This window comes from Sebastes fasciatus, chromosome 20 (genome assembly GCF_043250625.1).
Source record: "Sebastes fasciatus isolate fSebFas1 chromosome 20, fSebFas1.pri, whole genome shotgun sequence".
NCBI classification, from domain to species: domain Eukaryota; kingdom Metazoa; phylum Chordata; class Actinopteri; order Perciformes; family Sebastidae; genus Sebastes; species Sebastes fasciatus.
In genome coordinates, this window is record NC_133814.1 from 24,999,868 (window position 1) to 25,021,154 (window position 21,287).

The 21,287-nt window shown below is 40.1% G+C and overlaps 1 protein-coding gene across 32 annotated transcripts in view; it reads left to right on the forward strand.

The window, feature by feature from the left end:
* The window catches only part of LOC141757967 (microtubule-associated protein tau-like), a 50,666-nt gene that overhangs the window by 12,378 nt on the left and 17,001 nt on the right, over window positions 1–21,287 (forward strand). For 3 of the 32 annotated variants that reach the window (XM_074618931.1, XM_074618929.1, XM_074618930.1), the window contains exons 4-9: window positions 9,538–9,673; window positions 13,346–13,417; window positions 15,194–15,292; window positions 16,943–16,969; window positions 19,799–19,833; window positions 20,556–20,696. In XM_074618931.1, coding sequence (XP_074475032.1) covers window positions 9,556–9,673; window positions 13,346–13,417; window positions 15,194–15,292; window positions 16,943–16,969; window positions 19,799–19,833; window positions 20,556–20,696 — 492 coding nt within the window. In that variant the 5' untranslated portion in view covers window positions 9,538–9,555. Of the gene's footprint in view, window positions 1–9,346; window positions 9,412–9,537; window positions 9,674–11,643; window positions 11,785–13,345; window positions 13,418–15,193; window positions 15,293–16,942; window positions 16,970–18,193; window positions 19,367–19,798; window positions 19,834–20,555; window positions 20,697–21,287 lie in introns of those variants that run through there. The other 29 variants (XM_074618939.1, XM_074618944.1, XM_074618954.1 and 26 more) reach the window with 22 other exon arrangements.

Sequence of the window (21,287 nt, forward strand, 5' to 3'; positions counted from 1 at the left end):
ATGCCTTTTTGATGATGATCAATATGTTGATATGATCTGGTAGATTACTAAATTGACCTGAGGTGACCAGCTACATCATTTCTTTCTCTGTTGGTGTCTGTGTCTGACGATCTGTGGCTGCAGACGGAACATTAACCAGAACAATCAGACTTAATGTTAAGTAGCTTACAGGTGATCTAATCTGTCGCCGGTCATTTTAACCAGCGACGGCAACAGTTGGCTAAATACGAGAAGCTCCAATCTATACAGTATGTCTTCCATTTGTCTTTGCAAATAAAAAAAAAAATGAGGTCCAAAAGAAAAAAGGTTTGGATAAAAGATTAATGCTTAATGAATCAGGTGTTTTGCTGACCAGGAACTGGAAGTCCATCCCAACATCTAATGTGGATTGTATGAGGTGCTTATTCATAGTCAGTGTTAGGGGTGTCACAATATACCGGTATTGATGATAATTGTGATATTTATAAATTAAATATTGATATCATGTTATTAATACACACGTGATAATATCGTGTAAATAATCCTGCATCTCCTAAACGGTTATAGACTCTCTCTCCACCTCCCTACACTTGTATTTTGAGTGTAATTAATTTGCCAAAAAAAGAGACAAAATGCACAATAAATAAAGTTAAAGATGCGTTTGAGTGATAGCAATCTATTATTTCTTGTTTTTTTTAATCTTCTATAGATATTGATAATATCGTGGATTCTTTTTGCCATGATTAAATCTGATTTGGTGACAGCCCTAGTCAGTGTATTACAGTAAATGACGGTCGGCGCGCTCCCAGTTAGTAGAAAGAGCTCAGTAATGTACTGCTGTGGTGGCACACATTAGTTCGGATCCGAAAGTCACACAATAACACAAACAAACTAACTGATCGAGGCAGTGGTAGACCAGCAACTTCTGCGAGGTAAAACTACTGTTTTTGTGAATGGAGTCTGGTGGCTTTGAAGAGAGCATAGATAACGGCTTCAGTTCCCCGTCAGTATGGGCTGTCTGACAGCGAGGTAAAGCGGTGAAAATATTCTTAATATCAGCGCTGTAACCTTTTCTTTTCCATTTGAAAAACCTGTAAAAGAGCTCAGATTGAGTTGACCTTTTAATGAAGGTTGGAGGACTTTGTAAACAACCAGAGACAACGATGGAAATGAGTCTATAATCGATGCAGGTTTTATTATTGTGGTTTTCCAGGCCTTTAATTGAAACAATCACTCCTCTGAATTCAGCTGCTGACTTCATTGAGTCATCAGCGTCAGCGGCGTGTCCTCGAGCGTCAGGCGTTATGGAATGAGTACACGCTGAAGTGCTCCATTTAGCAAAGAGTGACGGGCTGCTGCCTGGCGTCCAAAGGTGACCTCATCCAGCCAGCCTTGGCCTCCGGAGCTTAGGCTGGCAAGACCAACAACATCCCTGAAATTACTTCTGTACAGTCGAGCTTTTACACAAGTTATTCAGTCTCACATATCTGCTTTAGAGCTGAAACTATCAGTCTATTCATCGGTTAGTCAATTGACAGAAAATTCATCTGCAACAATTCATGTTTTAAGTCATTTTTAAGCAGAAATACCAAATATTCTTCTCAGATGTGAAGATTTTTCTGTTTTATATGAGTGTACACTAAATATATTTAGGCTTTGAACAAACAAAGCAAACAATTTGAAGACGTTATCTTGATTTTTTTGAAAATGTTCTTACTGTTTTCTAGCATTTTATTGCCAAAACGATAACTGATAATGAGAATAATAATTAGCTGCAGCCCTAATCTGCTTCTTCTGGGGTCCTACTTTTGATTATTGCCTCATATTTTAGATAATCAAACATAATGTTCATCATTATTTCTATTTTATCAAAGTTATGTAAAGACAAATGGATTCCCAGACGCATCTCCTACATACATTCATTCAGGTGCACAGTAAAAAAAAGAAAAAGACAAGATAAAGCTGACAGAGTTGTAAATGTCTGCTAAAAGAAGCTGCTCAGACGTCTTTCCGATTGTGTCATCTCGTTAAAGAGAAGAAGAAATGCCACAGCGGGCTTTAAACTGCATTCTTCTAGGCAGTTAATTGGCACCACGCTGGTGGAGGACGGTTCATTTCACCAGTAGACGAGTGTGTGTGTGTTTGTGTGTGTAGATGAGATGGTAGCTCCGGGTCTTGTGTACATATTGAAACATGCAGCAGCTGGAGATGACTTTACTCTCTGCACCATGACAACACCAGAGGAATTCCTCAAATTTTTAATTCCACGACGTGAGACTGTACGGCGAGCCGTTTTAACATTTAATAACTAAGCTTGACTATCCGGAACTAACATTAGAGATATCTACAATTACATTTTGTCTAGTCGTAGTTACATTGTGATTTGTTTAGAATTCTTATTCAAGATATCTGTAACGTCATTTTGATTAGTAAAAACTAGAGATATCTGTAATTCATTTCTGACTATCCTACACTGTAAATTATTACCAGGATTTCACAAGATGCAACTGTAAAATACATTATCATTACATCACAGGCCTAAAAGCATCAGTAGGCGAGATTGGAGCAAATATGATTTAAAAACAAAAGTTATTTTTGTAAAACGGTCGCTATATCCTGACAGTAGTGCATAAAACAGGTAACCTGAAAAAAATCATGTTCCTCTGTGTCCTCCGGTGCTCCTAACAGCATCTGCAAGATTTCACAGACCGGAGGAAACAAGCAGTAAGAGCTGATCTGAGGTCTGCTGTCCATCTGCAGTCTATGAGAGCCGGCTGTCAATCACTCACAAACTCCAACCAAACGGTCAAACTAGGCAGCGCTGATCAAATATGAATCAATATTCTGTTACGTTAATGCCTATTTCTCTCCTCAGATGTTTTCAGAATCATCTTGTAGTGCACGGTTTAGCTGTAACGTTTGTGACGCCGCCGCCATTGTGAAATCTGGTGAAGGAACGCCAAGTTCCGGTCACATGACCGGAGCACAGCCAATAGGAACGCTCTCTCTCTGAAATGACCTGTGATTGGTCAAAGTCTCCCGTCTCCCGTGAATTATGTTGCAGATATCTCTAATGAATGTCCAGTCTAGCTATTAAATGTTAAAAGAGTTTGTCTTTTACTCCTTCTGCAAACTGGAGCTTAAAGTCCGCTTTGATAACAAACGTCTTGTTTTAAGAGGTGTGGAGCGGTAGCAGGGTGTGTTTAACATCCTGGAGGTATGAAAACAAAAGGTGGTAAATGTATGTGACTACCACAGCTGCTAACCAGGAGGGGAATTCACATGCAGCCCTGCAGTATGTTTCCCCTCCTCCTCTTAGAGAGAGATGGAGGGCAAAATGGAAACGGGCTCCACCTTCAGCGCCTCCTCCGCCGCAGCGTTATAGGAACGGTAGAGAGCCAGTCTGAGGCTGCTGGAGGCTGCTGGAGGCTGGGCGAGGGAATACAGAGAGAGAGGGAACGATGAGGAGAAAGTAGGTCAGAGATACAGAAGCAATCAAGCATGAGAGCAGCATCCTCGTCTCTCAGCTGAGCTACAAGCAGCGCTGGTGAGCCGGCAGGACGAGACAAACGCCTTTGTTTCTACGTTTGATCCGTTTCAGCACTGAAACAATTACACGATGAACCAGTTGACACGAAATGAATTGGCAAAAAGCTGAATTATTCTCTGCTTCCATCTTCTCAAATGTGACGATTTGCTGCTTTTTCTCTGTTTTGTGTGAATTTAAATGGAACAAATTTATTTTTTATGACTGCCGGTTGGACAGAAAAATAATTTTAAAGACATAAACTTGCACTATTTAATAGATAAATCCTTTGACATCCAGACACCGCCTGAAGACAACATATTTTCAAGGCTTCAGTTGTTTTCTCTGCCATGCGTTAGAGCTGAAACGTTAGTCGATTCATTGATTAATCGAGGACGGCAACAACCGATTACAGATGGCATTTTCTAAAACACAAATCCAGGGCTGCCCCCCCTCTTAGTCGACTAGTCATCTAATAAGTCGTTTTTGTCTAGTCGACTAAGATTTCATTAGTCGATTAGTCATTTTTTATGCATTTTTCATGCTGAACGACTTATTTCTAAGAAACTTATGTGCACATCTCTGGTAAACACCAGATTTAAAGTGTGTGATTCTTTGTGGAGAAACTTTTTTTCACTCATCTGTCGATTAAATTAACTCGATCAAGTCGATGAGTTGATGTCTCTATGTGTCAGCCCTGCGATGGACTGGCGACCTGTCCAGGGTGTACCCTGCCTTCGCCCAATGTCGGCTGGGATCGGCTCCAGCCCCCCCGCGACCCCTAACGGGATAAGCGGTTGCAGATGGATGGATGGATGGATGGAAGTCGATGAGTTGACTAAGATTTTCTTTGGTCGAGGACAGCCCCTGTTTCCTCCCTGACTACCATACAGATTTTTATGTATAAAATCAGATTTCCTCTTAAGAGAAATCAACATTTTGCTCCACTTCGGTGCATCACACTTTGATTTTGGGGGTAAACACACACACACAGAGTTCCAGCCTGCACGTCCTGCTGCATGCTCGCTGCTCCTGGAGCTGTGTCAACATCCCTGTTGACCGACCTCCTTGCAGAGCCGTCTTAGCGGGGTTTGCTCGGGAGCCGTGGGCCGGTGCCAAGATCACATTTTCACACGCCCCTGAGAGGAACAAGCTGCATCAGCAGACCTTTGAGCTTTTTCCCCCCTCACAAAGCTGCGACAAAGACCGCTGTCATGTTCCCTTTCTACAGCAGGTGAAATTTGTGAGCGTGTTTTTGTCCCAAAGCAAATCATGAAGAGGGTAAAAAAAAAGAGTCTGTGAGAGGCCTTAAGTCCAGGAAATATTAGTCTCCTGTAATATAACCAAGCTGCAGACTAAATGTACATTATGATTATAAGCTAAAGGATCCCGTTCTTATCAGTCTTGAGTTTGTTTGCTCTCTAACCATCGGAGCTCCCGGATGCAGAGGGATCGGCTCCTCAGAGTGGATTGTCTCTGTTGGCAAGTGTGCAGCTTTCTTCTTGTTTGGATTCTGTCATGTGTAATGCTACAATGGCAGTTTTGTCCCGGAGCACTGAGAGTACACCATTCATTAGGATTTCTATGGGACACACAAACATCGCTCTACCATTTATTATAATATCTCCTGTTTGTTAAAAGGATAAGTCTGGTGTTTATTCTAAAAGACTAAAATGTGTTAGTGTGACTCCCAGATTCTGTCTGTGGCACTCAGCTGGTTCCAGACCCTTTGAATCGCTGCCTACATCTCCGCTTAGTTCAGCGATTCAAATACTGTAGGTCTGGTGTTTCCACCGTTTGTGGGCAGGATTAAGAATGGGGACGTTATGTTCCTGCGCCGGAGCCAGAAAAATTACAAAAGGCACGGCCACGAAAATGGCGGCAAGCGTGGAAGAGCTCGATGGCGATGCAGCAGTACAGGTTGTTGTGAGTGAACTAGCAGAAATAATAATAACTCTTAAATTTGCAGATTTCTGCAATGACAAATTCACGGCTACTAACAACCGCTGCTTCTGTGACGTTGGTGAGACGGATACGTGACTTGCCTCTGATTGGTTATACCACTTTTTTTCAGACCAAGTACAAGTACTTACATTTGGGTACTTGCCGATACCGAGTACCGATACGAGTACTTCTCTGTGCCAAAAAGACCCTCGTTAACAGCCAGCTGGAGGGTGTGAGCGACACACGACAGGCTGGGGAGTCCCACATACGAGGCGGTGCACCGCGACCGGCTCTAGGTCGGCTTGGAAAGGCTCGCAGCAAAGGTGCTTCCCGGGGCCGTGGACAAAGTGTCACAGGGGCGGATTGTCCTCAGTGCGTGCGATAGGACCCAAAAGATGGTGACAAGAGGGTAACGTCACGCTGCCATAAAGTGGTATTGGTGCCGTTGTATCGGAGCCTTTTTTGCGAGTATACGAGTACGAGTACATGAGCACAGTATCGGACCCGATACTGGTATCGGTATCAGTGCATCCCTACTTTTTAAAGTGTTTTCTAACGTGATCTGGTCGCCACTTTCTCTCATTAACGCTGTTATGTGGAAGAAATTGATGGCGATGCAGCAGTACAGGTTGTTGGGAGTGAACTTACAGAATTAATAATAACTCTTAAAATGTCAGATTTCTGGAATGACAAGCGTTCAATTAACAACCGCTGCTTCTGTGATGACTGACAGTGACGTTGGCGGGTACGGATACGTGACTTGCTTCTGATTGACAAGGGTCTTTGTTTTGCTCTAACCAAACAGAAATCTGCAATTCAGTCTTCAGTCAGGAGGATCAAGCCCACTTGTCTAAAGATCTTTTAAAAAATCTTTAAAAAGTGATCTCCTAAAACAGCTGCTCACTGTAGTTCTTGCAAACGTTACTCAACTGGGAGGAAATGGTGCATTTGTTGGGGACTATTTTCAGCAGCGGATTAATCCACATGTGGTGCTCTAGTGAGTATTTGTGGCAGCAGGACGGTGTGTGTGGGACTGAATCTAAATAAACTACAGTGTGTGTTCATGGTGATGAAGGAACATGTCACCCAGTGACACAGTGAAGCTCATTGATGTGTTTTTAATATTGTTTAGACAACGATGGAGCTCTATGACACGGAGGCAGAAGATATTACTTTGGTCTTTTTATTAGATTTGTTGACAATAACAAAATGTAAAATATCACCAGCCTTATACTTTAACATTTTAGAAACATAAACTGGACATTTTAAATGTTTTAAATCTTATTTAAAGTGTTTTTCTGGTCGTCACTTTCTCCCATTCACGCTGTTTGCTCTGAACGTGAGACGTTGTTTAAACATCCAAGGTCAGGAGATATGAATGTACACAGAGGGTAAGGTCACATAGCTGAGCCAAGTGTGCCTTTTTAGAGGGGGTTTTATTGGTAGGAGTTGCCACGGCAACAGTTTAGGCATTGCTGGCTGTAAAGAGGGAGTTGCATCACTGCGTGGTGTTTGTGGGGAAAAGCCTAAAGAGGACCAGCGGTGGAAGAAGTACTCGGATCATTTACGTAAAGTTAGGAGCGTTATTTAGCCTCCTTCATGACAAGCTAGTATGACATGGTTTTCATATTTAGTTTTATATATATAAAAGTAACTTGTAACTATATCAAAAGTATAAATAAGTATATAAGTGAGCTTAAGTCAGAAGCATAAAGTAATACAAAATTCAAAAACTCTAGTAAAGTACAAGTATGTGAAAAGCTTACCAGAGTACACTCCTTGTGTAAATTTACTTTCCATCACTGATAAGCATTTATGGCAACATTACTGATTAATGTTCATTGCTGCATAATATTGACTGATGATAATTCTATAAATTAATGATATAAACTCTCTTTGGCTTTAAGCAAAAACTCTGACGGATTAAACCGAGTCGTGTTTATGAGCCAAAGTGGACACGAGGGGTGAAAATGAAGATCAGAAGCCGACGAACACGGAAAGAGCAGTTTGGATGCAGACACTGATTATTACGCCATAAGCTCTCTGCTCTGGCTCTGTGTGCGATTGTGTGTGAGGGCAGTGAAAAAAGAATATGATTCAAACTGAAAACTGCTGATGTAACCGGCGGCTTGTGTTTAATCTGATATGTAATCCTCTTTTTATGAGATTTGACGCAATTCATATCTCGCCTGGTTGAAGGAGCATGTCGTGACTGTTTACTTCCTGTGGTACAGTACGCCACTTTATACTTCTACCCCACTACATAGAGGGAAATATCGTTCTTTTTTACTGCACTACATTTATTTGATAACTATATTTACTTACTTTTGACATAAAAAGAGGTTGTAAAATATGATGCTTTAAATTAAACTACCAAACATTTTATACAAGTACAGCCGAAACGATTAGTCCGTTAATTTAATTTACAGTACTGTAAATGAATTATTTTGATAATCGTTTGACATTTTTCATGTAAAAACATTTCATGAGTCCAGATTTGCAACTTTTCTTTTTAATAATGTTAAAGGGACTATTTGTAACTTTCAGAAATGCTTGTTAACAGCGACATCTGTGGCCTTGAAATCAACAAAAGTCAGCGTCGAGCTCGCGCTTGCTCGCTCTAAATAGACATGAACGAGCATCGCTCAAAACAGTGAGGCGACACACGTCAGCTAAAACCACAATATCACTCTATATTTCAGCTGCTTGGCAGTAATGTTAGCTGACCAGACGAAGGTCTCTCCATGAATCAATGCTGATCCTAGTGTTGGCTTTTCCTGCCTCAGCGAAGGCTGAGGCAGCGGGGCTCCTCAACGAGCTCGCCTCCCGACCGCAGCTGGCAGCCGCAGGGAGACACCGGCACCCGGTCGGTAACGAGACGACAACGTAACTCGTTGAGGAGCCCCATCACTTCACAAGACATGAGAAACCTCTGTTGGTCTGAAGGAGCTGCAGCAGTTATTTCTGCACAAACGTCCACTCTACATTCACTAGATATTCTCAGAGCTAAACTAACTCTTCTGCAGTGTGGAGTGAGCGCGCGTTCACGTCTAGAGGTGGAACGAGACAGCGAGAACGCGCGCTCTGTCTGAGTGAAGGCACACAGGCAGAGGAGACGAGGCTCTGGCCACACGCGAGTGCGCATATGCGAACGCGCATGTGTCCCGACCCGCTACATTTATACGCTTAAAAAGCTACAAACAGTCCCTTTAATGTTTGAGTAATAATGTTGAGGTTTGGACTGTTGGTAGTGATGGTGATAGTGATGGTGTCACTTTGGGCTCAGGGTCATTGTGATGGCATTTCTCACTATTTTCACTATTTTTACAAACCAAACAATCTGTCGATTAATGGAGAAAGTAATCATTAGTTAAGATAAGATATTCCTTTATTAGTCCCACGGGGGAAAGTTTGCAGTGTACAGCAACAAAGGGGATAGTGCAGAGACAAGACGCAGCAGTAAAAAACAAAAATCAAGATACAACACAGTGCAAAAAGCAAAACAAAAGTAGACAGACATATAAAATCTGAACAATTTAAATAGAACTAACAACAATCGCCATTTTCTTTCATACTAGTGAAATTACCACAGCAAACATTTCAATGTTTTAATACTTACTTACTACACTTTTAATAGAGTATTTTTACAGTGTGGTATTAGTAGTGGTATTAGCATCTTAATGATGATGATGATGATAATGCTGACATATGGCGGTACATGAAACACACTTGTTAGAGGTGGTTATTTAGGAAGTGCAGCTACTGACAGTTGAGGTCGGCGTGCACATGGGCAGAAGGGAACTATTTTTATCAGTCAGGCTGTAACATGAAGCGCCGACCCCACGTCAGGATGTATAAATAACTGGTTTTCACCGTCTCAGTGTCTGTTTACATCTGGTGGTGACGGACTGGGTTCTGCACGCCGGAAGACAAAGTGTCCATGAATTGCGCCGTCATTAAATGTAATCCTTTAAAACCAGGTGTTCATCCTGGTCAGCTGCTTTTGCAACATGTAAAACGTGTGACTTGTCATAATGTATTGTGACACTCCTGACTGTCCTGATCGTTCGTTTATTGCTCCTCTGCAGCCTGACCTGCGACTGGCAATGGACTGCATGAACAACGCCTCCAACAGCTACAGCTCTGGAGACACCATGAGCTCCTCCTTAGCCAACATGACCATCAGCGACCAGCACCACCAGGAGAACGGAGTCCTGATGAAAGGTCAGACATGAGCAAAGTCACTTTTATTTATACAACCCAATATCACAAGGCTTTATAATCCGTACAGCATACGACACCCTCTGTCTTTACAGCATTGATTCAGATCAGGAAAAACTCCCCAAAGAAACACTTAAATGGGGGGAAAAATGGAAGAAACTTCAGCTGGAGTAACTGAAGAGAGATCCTCAGATATGCAGTAGATGTGTACAGAATAGACCGACAAAAAAAGGTGCTCAGTTGATGCACTCGATGACTAGTGCAAAAATGAGAAAAGTAAATACAGGTGATACAGAATAAGTGGGTGTTCAGACCGGTTCAAGACCAGTCTGAAGGTTAACACACATGAAACTAGGGCAGTCAATCGAATCAAATATTTATTAGCGATTAATCGCATGATTGTCCATGATTAATCGCGATTAATTTGCCAATTAATCGCACATGTTTTTATCTGTTCAAAACGTACCTTAAAGGGAGATTTTATCAAGTATTTAATACTCAAATATGCTGCTTTATGCAAATGTATGTATATATTTATTATTGGAAATCAATTAACAACACAAAACAATAAGAAATATTGTCCAGAAATTATCATAAAGTGGGCATGTCTGTAAAGGGGAGACTTGTGGGTACCCATAGAACCCATTTACATTCACATATCTGGAGGTCAGAGGTCAATGGGACCCCTTGGAAAATGGCCATGACAGTTTTTCCTCACCAAAATTTAGTCGGAAATTAACATTTTCTCCGATATGACAGCCCAATAAGATGATGCATATGAGACACAACACGAAGCGGGTGCAACAAAAATATATATATATTTGCTGATTGGAGGTACAATGTTTTACAACTTGTGAAGTAGGTCAAATTCTGCCCTGGTTGTGCCTCCTATTTTCAGGATTGTCTCAAGGACAGCATCATCCAAACAAGCCTGTTAAAGCAGGATGAATATTTCAGTTTGGTTTGAACATGTTACACAAAGATAAATATGGCAAAGTTTTACATGTAACCTAAGTTGAAGTAGTTTTCTTATTTTTGCCCAGTGAATGTGTACATTTTGAAAAGCATTGTATTTTATGTCTGCGTCTGCCACGGGACCGTCATGATAACAGTAGGCATAATTATAATATGTTAATTCCACTACAGGAGAGAGATTATGTTCTCTGCAATTAGGTGGAAAAAAAAAATTGGCATATCAAATATCAGCAAAAATCCATTATCGTGCATCCCTACTTTTAAGTGCTTATTGATTAAATTAATATAATTATATAATATAACGCAGTTGTTATTGTATAAGTCTTCAAAGGAAGAGTTGTACTTATATACTTATTAATAAACACTTAAAAATGTCCTTATATCTGCTTATAACTACAATATAATGCGATTTATTATTTGTTATGCACTGATGATAGGTTCATGTTTCTAATCATGTGACCCACAGGTTAAAGGTCAACTTCAAGTCAGTCACTGTGGCTTTAAGTAAGCGCTTTAATCCTAGAACATATTCTTAAATTATCTCAAATAGAAGGATCTATATGAAGATTTATATCTCCACGTACTGTACAGTTTCCTAAAAGTCAGTGTGGTCTGTACAGATCTGGGGCCGAGGCCGAGCCCCGCAGTTTCAGCTGTGCTTTGTTTTAATCAGCTTTACATAATGGATACAAGACATGCTTGACTGGCCCTGAGTGCCCGACTGCAGCTGCACTGTGCTCTGTAATAATCCAGTCATCTGGGTCAGAACGAGCTCCCGTCTCCATTCTGTGTCACTGTTCTATATTCAGTCCATAAACAAATCAGGCTTTTAATGCCTCACACAGAGAAAAAAGGCACATTTTATGACTGAAAAAGGGGTAAATAAATGTCTTGTTTTTCAGAGTTGAATAAATATCAACAGTCCTGATAGATTGCTCAATAATCAGTTTCAGTTTCTTCCTTCTCATCCCTTCTTATCAACCGTATTGGCCAATTAGTACGTAGCCTAGCGTTCCCCAGTTTACAGCCCTCGCTAGTGCAGTCGTTCTCCCCGTTTTCACTTCCCATCATCTTACGTACAAACAGGAAGCAGCAGCAGCACACACAGTCAGGTCCGCCCGTCAGCGGCGAAACGCAGAGTGAGTATCTCATCCATCTGTTTGAGTAGAAGACGTAGTTGGACAGTGTAGTATTAGTAGAGTAAAGATAGTTGTGTGATTAGTTTAGAGGAAATGTAGAGCAGTAAATTGTGTTAATATTATGATTTAATAATATTATTTCTTTTATAAATTTATTAGGAATCAACTTAAAATGTTATCCTTTGAATTGATATTATAATATAATTTGATACACATGAACATAGTGGAGTGTTTAGCAGCTAAAGAGACAGATATTTCCCTCAGGAGTTGGTGGTGGAGACCAAAAACAGAGCTAAAAGAAAGAATTTTGACTTGTATTCATTAGGTGACACAAACACAAAGACTCCTAATGAATGTTGCTCTGTAACTGCTGGATGTGGAAATAAGTTTGCTAACAACTTCAACATGTCAACTTAAAAGGGGATGATATTACAATATTGTTCCCGTAAGTGGCCAAAAAAATGAGTTATTGCAGGCATAAGTGACTCAGTGACAGCTGGATGTCTTCTACCAACCCGATTAATATAAATAGCACATTTTCGCGTGTCATTATGACGCGTTTTAGGCTTTTCGTTTGTCATTTTACGCCACACGTAGTTTTAGGCAGCAAATAAAGTTAGCATCTCTTGACCAAGACTTTCTAGTTTTATATAATACCAGTATCTTCACTCTAACTTTCACACTGAGCCCGCTACCAACTCCGAACGATTGATTGCGTTAAAGAAATTAGTGGCGTTAAAGCGATTTTGCGTTAACGTGTTATTATCGCCTTAACGTTGACGGCCCTAATTTGTAGTTATTAGTGTAGTTAGAGGTGTCAGTGGGTTTTTGAATGAGGTTCTCTCACTTCTGGAACATGAATATGAACATGTAGTATACAGAATGTGTCAATAGATTAGAGTCTCTTCTCTTTGGTCATAGTGGGCATTTTAAAAAAGAGCATAGAAATAATTCAGGTACAGGGATACAACTCAGACCTTAAAACAGTGTCCTATCTCATTACCTTCAATGTAGTATTGAAGTCTGAACAGTGTGATAAATTCAACTTTATTGTCCGAATAGAGTCTTTCTAAATGAGTACAAATCTGTTAATAAAGTGAGTGTTAAAATGGGAACTCTCCGCTCATGAGTGTCTGCATAAACTGATTTTTAGCCCATCATAAATAATGTTGCTGTTGTCATTGTAATAATATTGTCTAATAGCTTTATTTTTTTACATTTTGATGTGCTTACTTGACGGTTCCAGCTGAGTGAAATGAACAATGAAAGCCTCTTTTTCTCAGAGTTTCTTGTGCATGTTTATTATCTAAAAACACAGTGAATCTTTCCCAAAGTATCGTCACATTATTTCAAATGAAATTTGGTTTGTGTCATATTTGAATTTAAGACCTGTTTAAAATGTTTTTATGGTTTGTTCTTGGTGGTTCACATGAATCTGGATTTAGCAGCTAAATAACTGAAGGTTTTAACTACTTTAATTCTATTTCACAGCTCACAAGTGTTTCACAGTAACGTCACAATAAACCTCCAGCTTGACCTGCAGTTTACCTTTAATTCACAGAGACTGACGCAGCTCTCAGTGAAAACGGGGTGAAACCCGTGTCTGAACTCTGTGATGACGAGGTGCAACCTGGTACGACCGCCCGCTCTCCTCCGACACCAAAGACTTTATTAACTCAACTTAACCTTCATTCAGCATGTTTCAGTTTGCGTGCAGATTTTTCAGTTCATTTCTCCTCTTTTTCCAAATAACTTTCTTTTTGTTTCACAGATTTAATTGAAGAAACGTTCATCTTAGTTTGTTAATTTTCTTCTACCTCACTTTTTTTAATTTTCAGCACGTCTTGCTTTAAATGTGCTTTCCTGCCTGTTTTCTAACGTTTGCTTTAAACCTGCTTTTCTGATATTTACATGTATCTGTGTCTCTATAAACAAAGTGCAATAAATCTACATGTAGAATCGCCTCTTCACCAGCCACCAGAGGTGTGGACTCAAGTCACAAATTTGAGACTTAACTTGACAAAATCAAAAACGAGTTGCAACTTGACTTGGACTGAAACACCAATGACTCGTGACTTCACTTGGACTTGAGCCTTTTCACTTGAAAATACTTGATACCTTCACCAAGCCCAAGACTAAAAAGTATTTTATTTAAAAAGTGTACCTTAAATCAATTCATTTCCTAAGACTTGGGACTTGTCAGTCTTGACTTGGGTTTTGACTTGGGACTTGCCTGTCTTGGCTTGGGACTTGACTCAGGACTTATCAGTCTTCACATGGGACTTGACTCGGGACTTGTCAGTCTTGACTCGGTACTTGACTTAGGACTTGGCTGTCTTGATTTGGGACTTGACTTGGGACTTGACTTGGGACTTGTTAGTCTTGACTCCAGACTTGCCTGTCTTGGCTTGAGACTTGACTCGGGACTTGTCTCGGGACTTGACTCGGGACTTGTCGGTCTTCACTTCGGACTTGACTTGGGACTTGTCAGTCTTCACTTGGGACTTGACATAGGACTTGTCTGTCTTGATTTGGGACTTGAGTCAGGACTTTTCAGTCTTCACTTCGGACTTGACTTGGGACTTTTCAGTCTTGACTTGGGACTTGACTCCGGACTTGCTTGTCTTGACTTGGGACTTGCCTGACTTGACTTGGGACTTGCTTGTCTTGACTTGGGACTTGCCTGTCTTGACTTGGGACTTGACTCCGGACTTGCTTGTCTTGACTTGGGACTTGCCTGACTTGACTTGGGACTTGCTTGTCTTGACTTGGGACTTGCCTGTCTTGACTTGGGACTTGACTCCGGACTTGCTTGTCTTGACTTGGGACTTGCCTGACTTGACTTGGGACTTGCTTGTCTTGACTTGGGACTTGCCTGACTTGACTTAGGACTTGCTTGTCTTGACTTGGGATTTGCCTTGGAACTTTTCAGTCTTGATTTGGGACTTGCTTTTCTTGACCTGGGAATTGCCCTGGGACTTGCCTGTCTTGACCTGGGACTTGATTTGGGACTTGATTTGGGATTTGTCAGTCTTAACTTGGGACTTGAGACTTGTAACTAGTAAAACAGAGACTTGGTCCCACTTTTTCAGCCCCACATGGCTGATGAACATGGAGGATAATGTCTCTCTGAGCCTGTGAGGGTTATCCTCAGTAGCTGCTGTCCAGTCTGAGTCCAGCCAGCTTTGATCATAGACACTGAGAGTCCACAGCGTGGCGGAGAGGAGGGTCAGCAGGTTGAGAACACTCCTTGATCTGTTAAACAGCTTCTGCAAACGTGAGAAATACCACAACAGGAGGTCAGGAGGTGTCGTTCAGGAGACCTGAGGATAGTCTGTCAGATTAGGCTGAGGTCTAGAGTTGAACTATTCCTTCTCTTCTGACTGACTGACATCATTTAATCCTGCAGCAGCAGCAGAGACGTCTGCAGAGGAAGCCGCTGTTGAAGCTGAAGGTCCTGAGCTCTCAGAAATAGAGAGCGCCTCATGTGAAGACGAGGGGCAGCTCGGTACGCCTCGGGTCTCTGAGCGCCTGCCTCTTTTCTGCTGCTTCTGCATTCAGTTGGTTTTGACATTTTTGGAAATATATTTCTTGTTTGAGAAGATTAACAAAACTCACACGTTATTATAAATATGAAGCTACAACCAGCAGCATTAGCTTAGCTTAGCATAAAGACTGGAAACAGGGGGAAACTGCTAGCCTGGCTCTGCCCAAAGGTAACAAAATCTGCCTGCTAGCTCCTCTAAAGCTCACTAATAAACTGTGTTTGGCAGCCGTATGAGTAGGACTGCAAATACCGATTATTTTCTCAATAATTCAAATAATAATTTGGTCTATAAAACATTAGAAAACAGTGAAAAACCCCAATATGATGCCACAAATGTCTTGTTTTGTCTGACTAACTGGTTTAAAACCCCAAAATATTCAATTAGCTTTAATATAAGCAGCAAATTCTCACATTTGAGATCCTGGAACCAGTGGGGTTAACGTTAAGCTGGCTGTTGATGGTCAGTAAATCCGTCCAAACTGTTGTCTCGTTGCTTGTTAAACAACAACGTCTTGTTTTTTATTTAACGTGTTAAATACAGAATATGTGACGTGTTAACGTGGCAGCTATAGAGTTGTTTAAAGGAACATTTGATGGAGTAACAAGTGATGTCATTTATTTTGCTGTTGTGTAATTAGTTAAATGATTATAATTGAATTTATTTGATTTTTAAAGGTAATCGACGTGTTTTATTTGGTTTGTTTAAGTGTAAAAATGTTAATTTCTGATTTTACGGGGGGTTATTTGCCCGACTGTTTCTTAACCCTTACCTGTAACTTCCTGAACTCTTGTCGTCATCTTGATGTTGCCAGGCGACCAAGATATAACTCCTCCATAAAACCACAACTTGTTGTTTTTTACACTTTGTTTTTGTGTGTATTAAACAAACAACATGTTAATTATAGAGCTTGAAAGGCTGCTAGCTGTGGCTTCATATTGAACGTACAGACGTGAGAGTGGTGTCGATCTTTTCATCTAACTTGCTGCAAGAAAGCGAATAAGTTGAACTGCTCCTTTAAGTTTTTTATAACCAAAGCTGCTCTTGTGTTTGTCAAATGAAGCTTACTATCTTTTTCTTTCAGCATCATAATTGGAAAAAGAGTGGTTTTTGTTCTTTGGCTTCTTCTTTTCTCCGTGCTCGCTCTGACGGTTGATAATTTGCTTCAACATGATCATAAACAGACTCAAACATGTCCCTTTTTTAAAAATAAAAAGATGGTTACATCCTGGCTATTTCAGAATGAAGGGAATGTGCCAAACCACAGGCAGATTTAAGACTCAAGTGATCTGTTAAACAGATGCACCGCTCCCAGTGGTGGGGAACGCCAGAATAATGTTAAAACCAGCTGAAGCACCACATGGAGCACCAGCTTAGGTGGTGGTGCTGCACCACGTCAGACTGGTGGAAACCTGATCGATTGCATATTGATCTCTATGTTTTTGACTGACATATTTAACAGTTATTTTGCTATGGGCTTCCTGCATTAACCGAAGACATGCTGTATGCGGGCTTTGTATTGATTTCTTTGCAGTGAGTGAGTGTATCGATCAGTTATGAATGACAGAAACTCATTACTGATATCTTTTTCCATTTGTCTCAACATGTTTAAGCAGCAGCAGGAGCAGCAGCTTCAACAGGTAGGCTGTTTTATGTTTTATTGATATCGCACTTAGACTGTATTTATTTACTGCAGGAGATAGATATGAATACAGTTAGAACTCCAGGTGGACAGAAAGATGTTCTCTGCTATCTGTTTTCATAGTATGTGTGATATCTGAATAATTATAGACTTTTACAGGGTTTAATAAGAATGAATTAATAAATTAAACCATTTTAAAAGGTAATTTTAGATTGATTAATTCTGTATTAATAAACTAAACTAAAAAATATATATAAATATAAATTAAATAAAAAATATTAATGTATATATACATTTAAAATATACATATACACAGTGTATATATATATTTATATATATATAAATATATATATAGATAAAATTAATTTATCAATTATTAATTCTATTTCCTCATTCTGTCCTGAATAAGTATAGACTTTTACAGAGTGTAATTTGAACTAATTGATAAATTAAACCATTTTAAAAGAGATTGATTAATTGCATTTGCAGTTAAATTCCGTATTACTAAACAAAACTTAAAAATATGTAGAAATATAAATTAAATCAAAAATTATATACATATATATATGTAGAAATATATATGTAAATGTATATACATATATAAATATCTTTTTTTTAATCTTTTAATCTAATTTTACTTTTAAAGCTGCTTTTCTATATATTTTGAAATTATTATTATTATTTAATTTGAACCATTGTTAATATAAAAAGATTATTTGGTGAAGTTTAAATGATTCAATGTATTTACAGTTTACATTTCGTGATCACTTTAACTTAAAGTCGTCTCTTAGCAACCTAAACATGAAGTCCAACCCACAGAGCAGCAACTGGAGCTCTGATTGGTCAGCTGGTGTGTGTTGGTCGGAGTCCGACCAATCAGAGCTCCTGCTTCATTTTAGGAAGCGCATTCAGATTTCTTAAATATTAAAGTAGGAAACAAATTAATTATGAAGTAGAATATTATATGCAGACACATCAATGGAATAGAAAAAATAACATTTTAAAATGTAATTAATTTTGAGATTACATTTTAAAGCTTAATTATTGATTCACAATTTAAAGGCAAAATAGGGAAATATAATTATTAATTGGCAAATTTAATGATTTTTTATTTTTTTAGTTTAGTTTATTAATGCATCATTTAAATGCTAAATAATTGTATTAATTTATTACGTATAATTTTTATTATACACTGTAAAAGTTCATAGTTGTTGTGGTGTCACACTCCAGACTCTTTTTATAGCTCTTTAATAGTTTATTTCAAAGGTATTTGGGGGGTACTGCATTATTTTACAGTTTCCAGAAGGACTTCAGAAAGACTTTATTTCATATTTGAATCACATTTTTACAAAGAAAATGCACATTTTAGTGGTGTGTTGTTCATTATGTTCACTGGAATGCATCATCTGTCGTCTGTCACCCCGGTGTGATGCATTAATGTCCATTTCCATCTCATTTTACTTTCATGTGAAGGTTTTTTTCCACCATTGATCACGTCTTGCATCTTCACCTTTTTATAGCTCTCTCAGTTTTTCTATTTAATGAAATATTAAAATAGTCTTTTTTTATTTTCCTCCTGGACATCAGTTGTCCAGTTCTTTAATTATTATCTTTTTGTTTCAATGGGGAGATGGAAAACGAGTGCTGTGAATGTCATCATTAATCTGCTTTCCAAACAAATTAGCAAAGCCTGGTGCTACTGGAGTCCGCAGTGAGTTTGCGTTTGCGGGCGACGGATCAAATCCTGCCGTAGCCAGAGCTGTTGACTTCATGGGAGCTTCCTGCCCCTTGGACCCAGGAAATGAGTTGCTGGGGGAGTGTGGGAAGAGGCTAAGTGAGTCTTTATGGGCCTCTGAAGACCTCGGCTGCGGGTCGGAGATAAGACGGGACAACGGGGGGAGCCCCGAGCGGAACGGAGCCTCGGATTCTCTGAGGGCGAGCAGCCTCGACGCCGCTGAGTGCCTGAGTGAAATGAGCAATCTGTCCGGGATGTCTTTAGTTCGCAGCGCGGCTTTGGAAGACCTGACGTCCATCGGAGACAGAAGCTTGTGGGTCAATCAAGGAGAAGAGCTCGAACAAGATGGAGCAGCTTCAAAGTCCAAAAACATCCCAGAAACACAAGAAAGTCCGTCACACTTTGACTCTCATTCAGAAGATCTTCATAGAAACATTTCCGAGAACCTTTTAACCGAAATGCCATCTGACACGGCGGCTGAAAACAGCAGCAGTGACTCATCGTTACACAGGGCCGACTATTCAAAGCCTGACATTTCTGATGACTCAGACATGAGGAACATGAGTGTGGCTCAGACCACCGGTACCGCCGAGCTCCAGAAAACTCCCCCCGTAAGCTCTACAGCCAGAAAGTCTATGGTGCCGGTCCCTATTTTCAAAGGTCTGTTTGCCGTCTTGTTCACCAGTTCAGAGTCCTCTTCAGTTTAACTCCTTCCACTTCTTTCTTTTACAACGCAGCTTCTACTGTATGCCATGCTGCACTCCCCCCCCCTCCGAGTTGTTTCTATTGGACGTTAACTTTTTGACCCGAGGAGAAGCTTGTTGTCCTCCCATCCCCACTTTTTGTTTCATGTCTCCATCTCTGCTCACTCTGCTGGTCATGCGGCCCCCCCTGAAAAAAATCCACTTTATTTGGTTTCCACAAGCACTTTGTGTCACCATGCATGCTGCATATCACCCACATTTCATTTGGTTTCTTTGCCGTGTGAATGTGTTTAGGCACACACCTGGTAGCAAAAAAAGTCTTACATGGGAGGAAATAAAAGAAGAAATGAAAGATATTAAAAAACCTGCTTCTCTCTTCTGTCTGTAGCTCAAGCGAAGATGGATAACGGCTCTGCAGATAAGGTACGTGACCAACAACACTATCATCATTTCTTTTATTAAAGGGATCATTCTGGTTTATTACAAGGTGGAGCATATTTTTGTTGCATCTTTTCTACCAGTTATTGTACCATTGATCTGGAAACGTTGATCCGCAAACACAGATACTCGCTAATGTTAAACACACAACCTGCGCACTGAGTTATTCATTAAAGGAGTTTGTATAACACATTTTAGTATAAAAAACATCTTAAAATACATAATTCCCCGATGCTTTGGACTGGCGGGAAGTCATCTCAGGCCCGGCGGAAACCCCTAATATCGGATCGGTGCACTGACTGGCGTACCCGCCGATACACGATCCTGAATTTTGGGCAATATCGAACGCATTTCTGATACTGGTATCGGAACAACTCTATGCTGGAAACTACGCTGATGCTGAATGTTGTGGTCCATAAAAACAAAACAATGAGCTAAAAGATGCTAAAACGCTCAATTGACGTCATTTATTTGAAGCATTTGTTGCATGTTACTTTTCCCGTCAGACTTTGTCTTTGTTGTGTCGCTTTTTAAAAAGGCGATGAAAATAAGGCCCACGTTGTAATAAATAAAAGGAATAATCCTTTCATCTGTGAAATACAATCATTCTTTTCCATCATTTTTCATTTGTTGAATCATTTTCTGTTCATGATCATTAGAACTTCTTTTGTTTTCTTTTATCCATTTTTTTCCTCCTCATGAAAAAGACTCAAACTGCCACCAAACCAACCTCTTCCCTTAAAAGACCATCCGTAGTCACCAAGGGCAACAAAACACACGCCTCCTCCCGAAACGGGCCCAGCTCCATCCCCATTAAAGCCAGCAGCACAGGGCCCAGGCAGCCCGGAGTAAGTACGGCTCTGAACGCAGCTGAGAGTTCACACCTGAGCTGAGTTCAGGTTGTTAAAGACGACGGATGGATGGATGCTCAGTTTCCTCGTCTTGTTTGAGAGGTCAAGGAAATATAAATGCATCCATACTAACATTTCTTTTATTGTTAATTACCATAAACACTAACCAAAGACTCATCCATTCATCACTGATTACAGTTTGACTCTCATTTCCTCGACCAGATCACATTTCTATGATTTTTGTCTAACGCAGGGGTCAGCAACCTTTACTATCAAAAAATGAATCTGTCTGGAGCCGCAAAACATTTGATCATTGTGATGAAGGTAATACAGTTTATAGTCTAAGTATATAGTATATAATGTAGCCCTAACACTCCGTCGTACCGTCGTACCATAGACCTACAACAATGATAAATAAAAAGTAAAATGTAAACCAAAAACAGTTATTCATTTCCATTTTTAAAAATCCCAAGGGAGCCACTGGAGAGGGGCTAGAGAGGTTGCTGACCCCTGGTCTAATGCAAGTAGAATAAAAGCAGCTTTCTGAGCTCTCTGCTTAAAACTAAACCTTTCGGCCGTTTTGTTGAT